At 40.1% G+C, this 11,615-nt stretch overlaps 1 protein-coding gene and 1 pseudogene across 1 annotated transcript; both read left to right on the forward strand.

The window, feature by feature from the left end:
* The first annotated feature begins 7,984 nt into the window (after window positions 1-7,984).
* Window positions 7,985-10,030, forward strand: LOC109242711 (NAC domain-containing protein 78-like). The gene has a single exon (XM_019409557.1). It carries the CDS (start codon window positions 8,153-8,155, stop codon window positions 8,870-8,872), a length of 720 nt encoding a protein of 239 aa, XP_019265102.1. The 5' UTR covers window positions 7,985-8,152; the 3' UTR covers window positions 8,873-10,030.
* LOC109242710 lies at window positions 8,872-10,718 on the forward strand (annotated as a pseudogene).
* Window positions 10,719-11,615: the final 897 nt, after the last annotated feature.

Genomic DNA, 11,615 nt, shown 5'->3' on the forward strand with positions numbered 1-11,615 from the left:
AGCGTGGGAAGAGCTATATGTTTGTTAGCTTCAGTTTATTTACGTTAGATCTAGTCTTCTCAAAGCATCAAACATCCAAGCCTCACTTATGTATAGCTTGAGGTGTAGCACATTGATTCCAGGTTGTTTCACAGTATGCCTGTTAGTTCAAGCTGCCAAGTAACCTGAGTCGATAATCAGAGTTGAGACTCTTCTATGTTTGGTTGGTTTTTAAGATTTGCACCTGGTATTGTCAGAATTCTGTGTGAGTCCTTGGATTTGTCTGAAAGTAGTTACAATTCAAAGAATTACTTAAGAGCTGTATTTGTAATAATGTTCAGGCCAGTTTTAAAGCCATTCGTAGTTGTGAACATTTCTGTTGATTACTGATGCTTGAAATCACGAGTGTAAAAGGTCAATTCTATAGTCCTTGCTAGTATGAGATTTTCATGGGAGTTTAAATTTCTAATGTCATTATTCCAGCTCAATTTGAGGCCTTGGAAAATTAAGGTTACATGCAGTTATAGTTTTCAAATTGAATCTCTAATTATTTTAAAAATCATGTCATTGGCAGAATCTCATATAATTGTCCATTTGAATAATTAAGGTTGATTTCAAAGACTGTTTGTATGTGTGTTGCTCCATTGTTAGCATTTGGATACATTTGGTCGATTGCATACTTCAGTTATTAATTAAACGATGTGGGGACTCGATCCTGAGTCCTAGCTCCAGTTGGCATCCGATTTGGGCTTGTTCTAAGGCCCAAACTTTGGACAGCTTTACGAACAAAGCTGAGCTGATTTTTCTTTCTCCATGGGCTGGTTTCGAGCCCAATATACTAAGAACACTGATCCAATATCGGAATTGGTGACCTTAAAATTGAATTATAGATTTGGGCCTAAATGAATATTAAAGATGAGGTTAATGTGGCAATACTGAAGATGAAGTTAATTTGGACTTTCTCGTTAAGTGGCATGTTTGAACTAAGAGGTCCGTCTCTTTTCAAATGTGGACTTGAACTTGAAGCCCAAACTCCTTGATCACTTTAAATAATAGCAACTGATAAAATTGATTAATTAGGATTCTTTAGAGACAAAATTAAATAGAAAATTATAGCTTGCTCTAGTATGGCCCTTAAATAAAATGAGACGAGCCTCGCCGCACAAAACATATAAATTGCGGGGCCCTCATTAAATGCTTATATTAAAATACTTAGAATTCGGGACGTGCCGTTTAGCGAATTTTCACGGCCTCCCGCAAAGATAATAACACGTTAGTCGCTTTAGGCGTGCTTTTTAATAATCTTACTTTCCTAAATACGGGTGTACATTTCATGCAACCCAAATCCAAATCCCAAAACGTTGAATAAAAATGTGTCGAGGATACGGGTGCATTTCATGTGACGTGATCCAAAAACACGTTTTCAAACAACGTTCACTTTCTTAAAAAATTCAATTAAAAGCGGTTAAACAATTCTAAAATTGCACCATAGGCTAAACATGTATTAAAACCAGCTTCTTGCCGAATATAGCAGTTGAGCGACCGTGCTAGAACCACGGAACTCGGGAGTGCCTAACCCCTTCTCTCGGGTTAACAGAATTCCTTACCCGGATTTCTGGTTCGCGACTGTTAATACAGAGTCAAACCCTTTCCTCGATTCGGGATTCAAACCGGTGACTTGGGACACCATAAATCTCCCAAGTGGCGACTCTGAACTTCTTAATAAACGAATCCCGTTTTGATTGTCCTTTAATTGGAAAAACTCCTTGTATTATACCCTTCACGGGGTGTAGTAGAGTAAAAAGGAGGTGTGACAGTGATATTCGTTGATTTGTGCAGTTATGTCCTTGTCCTCCGTCATCTCCCACTTGTACTAGTTTCTAATTACAAACTTTTGTTTAGTAGCATCTTCAGCAGTGTACTTTGTTATCATTGACTCCCAAATTTCTTTTGCCTCCTTGTAGGAAACGTAGACATCGAATAATTCGTTAGAAAGAGTAGAAATTATAGTATGTCTACATACCTTATTAGCATGAACCCATTGATCCATCTGAATGCAAGTTGATTCAGTTGGCTTAGGATCAGTAAGTGCAAAAGCAACTCCATGCATATCCAAAATAGAATGCACGCGTTCCTGCCAGCGCTTAAAATTATCTACACCAAAAACCTCAATTTTCGAAACATTAGGAAAAGGTTTGGCATAGTTAATTGGTGATGGAATTCAACAGAAACAGTTGGTGCAGCCGATGTAGTAGCATCAACAGCAACATTGGCAGCGTTATTCTCCATAATAACTACGTGTAAATATCCTTAAGATTGTTGGAAAAATATTGGTTGATTATGGAGAATAAAGGTTTAGCTTGAGGCGTGTCAAAGACACTGTCCTTAAGGATATTTCGCCCACACCGTGATGAATAAAATTAGGCGTATCCCACAGGATTCAACAAGCTCTTCTAGTATAACTAGGAGCAGAAACAACAAAGATTGTATAAAAGAAAATCGAGGACAAAAGAAAAGAAGAAGTCTTTCACACACACTTTCAAATGTACACAAGAAGATATATTTATATATATTCCAAAAGTAAATGGATCTGATGAGCGTTAAAGCCATTAAGGCTCAAGGCCAAAACGTCAAAGTCATTAAATGTATTAGATGCCAAAACGTAAAGCCATTGAAAGCTATCAATTGCCAAACCGTTAAAATCAAATTTGTAATTGAAAAATATTCCATCAGTTACATTTCTATCAAGACCAATTTATATTATATTAAAATAATGAACCTAGACATAATTGTAAATATTGTTTTTGAGATATTAAAATATTTTTTCTTTACAAGTTTACTGTTTATGCATGCTACAAAAGTCTACTGAAGAATTGAGAGGGTTCTCACGTTAGTTGGCCAAGAAAGATTACAATCGCACCCTCAAGAGCTGCTTAGTTCACTTGTATTACTACTTGTGAAGCTTTTTTAACTCAAGATAAATTACAGAAGAAAGGCCTATCTATGTGTAGCAGAAGATTCCTTTGTGAGGAGCCTAATGAAGCTGTCAATCACATACTGCTTCGTCGCATCTTCACAAGGCAAATTTGATTAATGTTCCTTAGTATTTTTGGTGTCCAATGGGTCATGCCAGGAAGTGTCGAACTTACTCTATGCTTTTGGTTCCTACTTATACTTTGTCACGATCCAAATCCAACTAGTCGTGACGGCACCTAACCCAATCTGCTAGGTAAGCCAATTAATCTTTATGCAATGATTAGATGATCTTTACAAATGATTGGGCTCCTCTTTATATAATAGAGGGGTGTCCTAAATAAGGTACATTTCCGTCTTTAAGGAATCTAATTTGACAGTTGTCTAACCGCCTAGTACGAGTTCGTACAAATCCATTTCGGGATTTACGCCTTGATCTTTGGGCCATTGCGGGAATCTCGCCTTTTCTACTACAAAACCACAACAGTATTATCTCGAGGTTGGTCACGCTCGACTCAATATTCATCGAACACTCTGATCTTCGAGCTTCGAACTCTGCCATTGGGCTCGGACCCAGTCTATTTCGGACTCGCTCTTAAGGTTATCCTCGAGCCTACAACATCGGGTAGCCCCGATTTCTACCGTATACAGATAGTCCCCTCATTTTTTGGAGTATAACGACAAGAAACGAATTGAGTCCTTGATATTTACCCCCATTTGCCACGACATCATCAAGTGACTGAGGAAATGAAAGCTTGGAAGCCGGCCTTTCCCGAGGAAGACTTCAAGCACTCTAGTGAGTTCGGCGGTGGAGAAGATTCTGAGGGTGAAGGCACTTCTGCCGATAAGGATCGTGCTGCTTAGGCTTCGTGTTCTTCGTAAATTTTTGCTTCTGAGGCTGATCGGCCCTTGCGAGGAACTCTTGATCGTGACCTGTAGTCCTTGTAAAAAGTTTATACAAAGCTTTTTTCCTTCCATGGATTCTGAATCTGTTACCCTTTTGTGCGGGTCAAAGTGCCTTAGCATAAAATTCCCTTTGAATGTCCAAAGTTTGAGATGGTAATGACCGACAATAAGTACTGCTCTCAAACGTTTCTGATCAATGGACCCTGGATGGCCGTTTGAACTTGGGTTTGAGTAGCTCTTAGACTCTACAATCGATGAGGTAAGGTAGCCTTTGGGCTTTATAGTTGAGTGAAGATTTGTTTGAACTCAAAATAAAGTTAGCCTTTGGGCTTTTTAGATAGTCCCCGAGTGAAGGTTTGCTCGAACTCGAAGTGAAGTTAGTCCTTAGGCTTTTATAGATAGTCCCCGAGTGAGAGTTTGCTCGAACTCAGGTTAAGGTAGCCCTTGGGTTTCTATGATCGAGTGAGGATTTGCTCGAACTCGAAATAAAGTTAGCCCTTAGGCTTTTTTATATTGGCCCTGAGGCTCTTTAGATCGGCCCTTAGGCTCTTTTAGGTCGTCCCTTAGGGTCTTTGAGTTGGGCCGATTCGGCCTCTAAAAACAGCTATAATTTTTACCTCTTTTCGGCTAAAAGACTTTAAGAAAAGTTTTCTATGCCTTAGCATGTGTTTTTTGTACCCGTTGGGTGTTCCGAAGGTTCAACCGATCGGAACCTTATTTGTAATTCGTTTGTGTAACGATAATCGAATACCTCTTGAGGCTTTTTCGAAGGCTGATGTTATCGAAGCCTTTAAATTACTCGAGGACTGATTTTGTAGAAGCCCTTTATCATTTGCTTTTGCCGAGGGTAGCCTGATTTAACCGGTTATTCAAAGTGTTTGAAGGCCTTTACTTTACGGCGGAAGTCGAACGTCTCCGAGCCGCATTATTTCGGTCGTTGCCATTTTATATGACCGTGGTCTTTGATATGGTCGTAGCCTTCGGGTATGTCTTTTGGACTTGTTTCTCGATAACACTTCGAACTTGTTCGAAATGTTAGTCCCCGAGTGTGATGGACTTGGCCTGTATATCGGGGGTGCCTCTTTGAGGTCTTATTATTTCGAACTTAGATTACTCGAGTAGGTAGTCCCCGAGTGTTCGAGATATGCTTGCACTTGGGTTAAGATAGCCCTTGGGCTTTTAAGATCGAGTGAGGATTTGCTTGAACTCAAAATAAAGTTAGCCCTTAGGCTTCATAGATAGTCCCCGAGTGAGAGTTTGCTCGAAATCGGGTTAAGATAGCCCTTGTCGGGAAAACCCATTTGGGACAAAAACAGGCCTAAGGGAAAAAGAGTGCAGCACGTGCTATAAGATCCGAAGCTTCGTGCCAATCCTTGTCGATAGCCTATAAGGGTTAGTCGAAAAAATAGAAAGGATTAGACTGGGTTCGTACCATTATTCGGACCTTGGATACTTAACGTGATCTTCCTTGGCATCAAGCCCTCATGAAATTTGACCTCGATCAATTCGCCTCTCATTTCGTGCGAAGCTTTGCCCAGAATCGCAGCCTCTATGGTCTCCGCTGTATGGTTGATATCGATCTCTATTCGACCTTGGCTCTCGATTGATGTCCCTTTTGATCCTATCCGGGGTCCTGCTAGGAACGGACCCCGAAGGAGTCCCTAGTTTATCATCCTCGACCCTAATCTTCGACTGATACCGATTATGTACATCGGCCGAAGTGACAACCGGGTACTCGATTAAACTTTGCTTCAAGCGCTGTGAAGCTATGGAACTCCAAGTGTTGAGACCTTGAGTGATACCTTGAACAACCCACTCATCGGTGATCGGAGGCAAATCAATAGAATTAGGGGGTAAGTTATGATACCATATTAAGGCACACGTCGATAGAGTCTCTCCGAACTTCTTCAGCAGTACAGACTCGATTACGTCATCTTCCAAGTTGTTTCCCTTTATGGCGCACGTGTAAGAAGTAACGTGTTCATTTGGGTTAGAGGTTCCGTTATATTTAGGTATCGGGCATATAGAACTTCTTTGGGATGGGCTTCGGAGCCGCACTCGGAGGGAACGACCTATGTACGAATTTATTGGCATCCAATCCCTTCAAGATCGGGGGAGCTCCCGGTATCTGATCGCCACGGGAGTTATAAGTCTTCATTTTTTTGTCATTGTCCTCAATCTTCCTTTCTCCGGACTCGATCCTCTTGGTGAGCTCTTCAAGCATCCTTATAATGGTAGGGTCAGTCCCCGAGCCATTTTCGTTTGACCTCTCTGGCGCCAGTTCAGCACGTAGAGTGTTTTCTAGTGTAACTATACTCAGAGTTTTATTCTGACTCTGAAGTTGAGCGATGGCAATCTGTTGAGCTTGCAGCATCTTGAATATCACTTGGAGGCCGACTCCCCCATTTCCTATACCTTGTGTTCCTTGTCCCCCAGATTGGGCTTCTCTCAGTACACTCCCTCCGGGGTTCGTGCCTAAATCCGCATTCAGTGCAATGTGTGAAGTAACGTCAACTGGTTCCATATTTGGCACTTCCCCAGGGTTTATTGGTGGTACACCGACCCCTACATTGTTGTTTTCCCCATGAAATCCAAGACCTTCGTTGTTGCGAACAGGTGCGTTTTGCGAGTTTGACATGTTTAATCCTGAGAACAAAAAATCTTGACAAGAACAAGTGTGAAAATAACGTGTGTTATCAGAATCAGTACTTAAATAATCACTATTATCTTTAGCCCCACAGTGGGCGCCAAACTGTTTACCTCGAAAATACGAGTAACAATTAAATTTGATTTGTAATTTTTAAGATATGTGATTTAATTCAATACCAATTAATAAACAAGAAGTATAAAGTATAAATGAAGGAAATAGGTAAATCAAATCAAGAAAAAAAGAAGCAAGAACAATAAAGTTAAAGGACAATTCTGATGAACAATGAGCGAAAAGTAGAGAGTATATTCTTTGCCAATGATTAGATGATCTTTACAAATGATTGGGCTCCTCTTTATAAAATAGGGGGGGGGGGGGAGTTCCTAAATAAGGTACATTTCCGTCTTTAGTAAGGAAATCTAATTTTACAGCTGTCTAACCGCCTAGTACGAGTTCATACAAATCCGTTCCGCGATTTACGCCTTGATCTTCGGGCCATTGCGAGAATCTCGCCTTTTCTGTTACAAAACCACAACGGCATTATCTCGAGGCTGGTCACGCTCGGCCTCAATATTCATCGAACACTGTGATCTCGAAGTCTGCCATTGGGCTCGGACCCAACCAATTTCGGACTCGCTCTTAAGGTGATCCTCGAGCCTACGAAATCGGGTAGCCCCGATTTCTACCGTATACAAAAGGTTTCATGAACAATTTAGCATTAGTGTAATAATATTGTTATATATTGAAGGATTTAATTAATATTAGTGTAACAATACCGTACCATTAATATATAGAAGGATTTAAGTTACCTATGTATGATGGTAAAAGCTTATTCGCACCCAATATTTATACCAAACTTTATCATGCATGATTAAGTAGTAATAATAATTAAGGTGAAAATGCGCTAGCAAATAAGATGAAAATGCATATTGAGTCAAGTTAATTCCAAGAAAAGGGTGTTTCAAGAAGCGTATGGATGATGTTAAACTCTGAAATTTACAGCTACTTTTTTCTAGTTTACGTTGGGGTAAATTAACTAGCTTTTCCATTTCTTGTAAAAGAAATTGTTAATTCAGAAATTTCCTCTATTTAACGCATTAGTTGAATATAGTTAAAGTAAAAACTTGTAAATGATCAAAAAGAGGGAAGTACGTAAATTGCCCATTGATTTCTTTTCTTCTGTTGAACTTAAACAGCCCACTTCAAAAAATCTGTTAGATTTAGGGTTCTAGACCAAACTGGAAACTACTATCCAAGAGAAAAAACAGGAAACTATATTTTCTGTTAATTTTCACAACTGTTAATTAGTTCAATTGTGAAAAAAATTACGCATTGTATATAAAGATTAGGGAAAAACTAACTTGAGTCCCAAGTTTAACCTTCCGCAGAAATCAACACTTCTTTTCTCTCCTATAAATTTGTTTCCTAAATTTTCGTTGTTGGAATTAACCTGATCAGATATCTATAAATAGTCCACTACAGCATTCACATCAATTAACTTCCGCCATTCTTTTAGGATTTTCTTTCATAGTTCTTGTCTTCGAACTTGAGAGAACAGAACTTCTTGTCTTTGCATATTGCGGCAATTACTATTGTCTCATTCTTGTGTTTCTCTATAAGCAAGAAAAAGAGACGACCATATATACCATGTTGACTGTACCAGCTGCACGCCGTCGTACCATGGGTGTTCGCTTTCACCCTACTGAAGCAGAGTTGATCAACTTTCTTAAAAGGTTCCTTAAGGGCGAGCCTTTGCCGAGTGAATGCCCTAATTTCCAACTTGCCGATATCTATGGAGACCAACCACCATGGGAGATATTTGGAGCTTCTGATCATCCCGAAGAGAAGGTTCGCTATATTTTTACTCGGTTGAAGAAGCAGAAGAGTGAACATACAAGGGTTCGTCGAACTTGCGCCAACAGGACATGGAAAGGCCAAACAGGTATTGATCCTATCAAGAATGGTAAGGGAACTGTGGTTGGGTTTAGAAGATGTTTCAAGTTTCAAACTAGTAGTAAAGAAGGAGAGCACAATAAAATTTGGCTGATGAAAGAATATTCCGTGGGGGATGATTTCTGTAGAGAAAACAATATTGCTAAGGAGGATATTGTTGTGTGCCGAATCAAGAAGAATATAAGATCAAAGAAAAATCATGGGGTAAATATGGAGGAACAAGATGTTCCAAAAGTAATCGAAGCTATGTTGCATGGACCTGATGAAGATTACTGCACAACAGTACAACCAGCAACAATATGTCAAGCAGCTGATCAACATCAAGTTAATGACTGGTCCAACTACCAACAGGAGGTCAATTGGGCTGATGATATGCTCATAGGAATAGACGAGTTTGGAGATATAATCTGGTAAGCATGAGTAATGAAGGGGAAGCAGATATATCGACGGGAGGAGAGACACGCAGCAATCAATTTATATACTACAACTTTGTTGAATGAACTCAGATATGTTGCTTCTGAGTTGGCCTCGGACATCACGGCTAATGTCGGAGATGTAAAGGTTTACTTGCACAAATTTTCTCTTCTGTCCAAGAGTACCTCTTTGCAAAAGCTGGTTGCTAATGCAAGTGAAGCAAATTGTGATGAAGTTCACATTCATGACATTCCTGGAGGACCTAATGCCTTTGAAATATGTGCCAAGTTTTGTTACGGCATGACTGCTAAACTGAAGAAGCTATTGAGAAAGGAAACCTTATTTTCCGAAGCTGGAAAGATTCAATAACAGTTCTTCAAACTACTAAGTCTCAGTCGCGTTTGTGTGAAGAACTGAAGTTGATCAGCCACTGCATTGATGCTATAGCACCCAAGAGAGTGGATTGGCCCGATACGAAAAAGCTTCCAGAAGAGAACGGAAATGATCCTAACTTGAATGGTATTAGAAGCCGCATGGTGCCAAAAGATTGGTATGGGTGAGGACTTAAGTGAGCTTGAAGTAGATTTATATAAGCAGGTAATTGTCACTATAAAAAACAAAGGCGTTGTTTCTTCTTAAGTAATTGGAGAAGCTGTGAAAGCTTATGCTTATAGAAGGTTTCCAGGCTTAGTAAAGGTGTGTTCTAGTTCAATGATGTCTCCAAATGTCGAGCAATATTGGATACGATTGTATGGCTGTTGCCCTCTGAGGAAGGTTGTGTCTCTTGTAGTTTCTTGTTAAAACTGCTGAGAGCATTAATTTCACTTGGTATTGCAAAGGTAGAACTAGTTAAAAGAATAGGGCAGAATTTGCAGGAGGCTTCTGTAAATGATCTTTTGATTCGAGCCTCAAATGGGGAAGGAACCATGTATGATGTCCATGTCGTCCATAAATTACTAGAAGTTTTTATGATGCGAGATAAGGATTCTGAACCTCAGCTAGAAGATGGAGATGAAATTCAGAAGATGCGAAATCCAGGGATTTTATCAGAAGCTTCAAAATTGATGGTGGCAAAGCTAGTAGATGGATGCCTTACCAAAAATTGCGAAAGATCCTAATCTCCCTTTGTCAGCATTTGTTGGTCTAGCAGAGATGGTATCTGATTTTCCTCGACCCGGTCATGATGGTATCTATCGCGCAATTGATATACCTTAAGGAGCAACCTGGAATCAGCAATAGTGAGAGGAAGAGAATTTGTAAGCTGATGGACTGTAAGAAGCTCTCGGTGGATGCTTGTATGCATGCTGTGCAAAACAAGAGGCTTCCCCTTCGTGCTCTTTTTCGAGCCAGTCAGGGCTAATGCCTTGTGTGGGAGCAGTACTCCGGATCTGTCGAAAGCTATTAGGGACCTTAACAGTGCTTTATATGGAAGTTCAAGCTCTGCAACAGCAAATATAGAAGAAGATTGGGATGTTGCAGCCTCTGCAGAAGAACTTAGGGCCTTGAGAGGAGAGCTTGCAGCCATAAGAATGGGAAATGGAGGAACAAACGACAAAGTTAATGGCGATATCAAGACTAGAGCCATAAAGACTAGGCTGCCATGGAGTAGAATGAAATGTTTGCTCATGTCGAAGAGGATCTTCTTGAAAATATGGTCGAACAAAGGGGGACAAGGGGAGAATAGTGGATAGATTCGTCCGAGAGGATCTTGGATCTGCTAACTTGGAAGAAGCTAAGTCTACACCTTCAAGAAAAGGAAGGCATTCAGTTTCTTAGTTCTAACAGCTTAAGGAATGTACTCTTGGTGGCCTTTTTCTGATGGGGTTTTTCTTAATTGATATTAGCATGTCAAAAAGACTAGTCATCTTTCTCTGAAGTCCTCTAGAAGAAACTGAAGGATATAGTTTGACAAAAAAGTTTGGAGGAGGAAATGAAGCCTCTTATGGACCAACAAACAGAAGTTATTTGAATAGATGTTCTGTCATTTATTAGTTGTCCATGTGAAAAAAACGCTGTTCAGTTACTCTGGATCATAAGTCAATGTCAATCTTGCGGTTATCTTAACGTATATAATTAGTCTAACGATATTAGCAGTACTTGATTTCCATTGTTTGAATTTGATAAGTTTTCTCTGCTGACAGGATTTTTGGGAGTAAATAATTTTGGGCATCATCGAATTAAAAATATTTTTGGTGCAGAGATGGAGAAAATAGAGGAAGTATCAACATTTAAGAGGAAATATTCATTATTCTAAAAGAGAGAGATAAGAAGGATACTTTTCACGACATATCACTGCCACCTAACGCCAAGCAAATCCTCCACAAATAATATTAACATACTAAAGAAGAACTCGAGGACGAAAGGGCTTGGCCCGAACTGCTACTCGAAGTGTTGTGGGCACACAGGACACATACACCCAAATGCCAGCACAGGGGAAACACCGTACTCGCTGGTCTATCGAACGAACGCGGTATACCGTCGAGGTCGGCGAAGCCAAGCCTAAGATATTCACACATCAGTGGAATAGAAAATGACACACAACAGGCTCCAAGACGCTTCGGACGAAGCTGAGGAAAGAGAGAAATGAGGCCATATCAGAATGGTGGCCCAAAAGCAACAAGGTCGAGAGATACTACAGACAAGAGAGCCAAAATATGGACCTCAAGGTGGGAGATTAATGTCCTTAAAGCCAAGACATTGGCATCCAAAGACCAAGTGAAGGGAAACTGGGCACTCACTGGGA

This window comes from Nicotiana attenuata, unplaced genomic scaffold, assembly GCF_001879085.1.
Source record: "Nicotiana attenuata strain UT unplaced genomic scaffold, NIATTr2, whole genome shotgun sequence".
Taxonomy (NCBI): Eukaryota; Viridiplantae; Streptophyta; class Magnoliopsida; order Solanales; family Solanaceae; genus Nicotiana; species Nicotiana attenuata.

What these genes read in the sequence shown, in the direction of transcription:
- LOC109242711 (XM_019409557.1), top strand. Translation starts at nt 8,153, where the DNA reads ATGTTGACTGTACCAGCTGCACGCCGTCGTACCATGGGTGTTCGCTTT.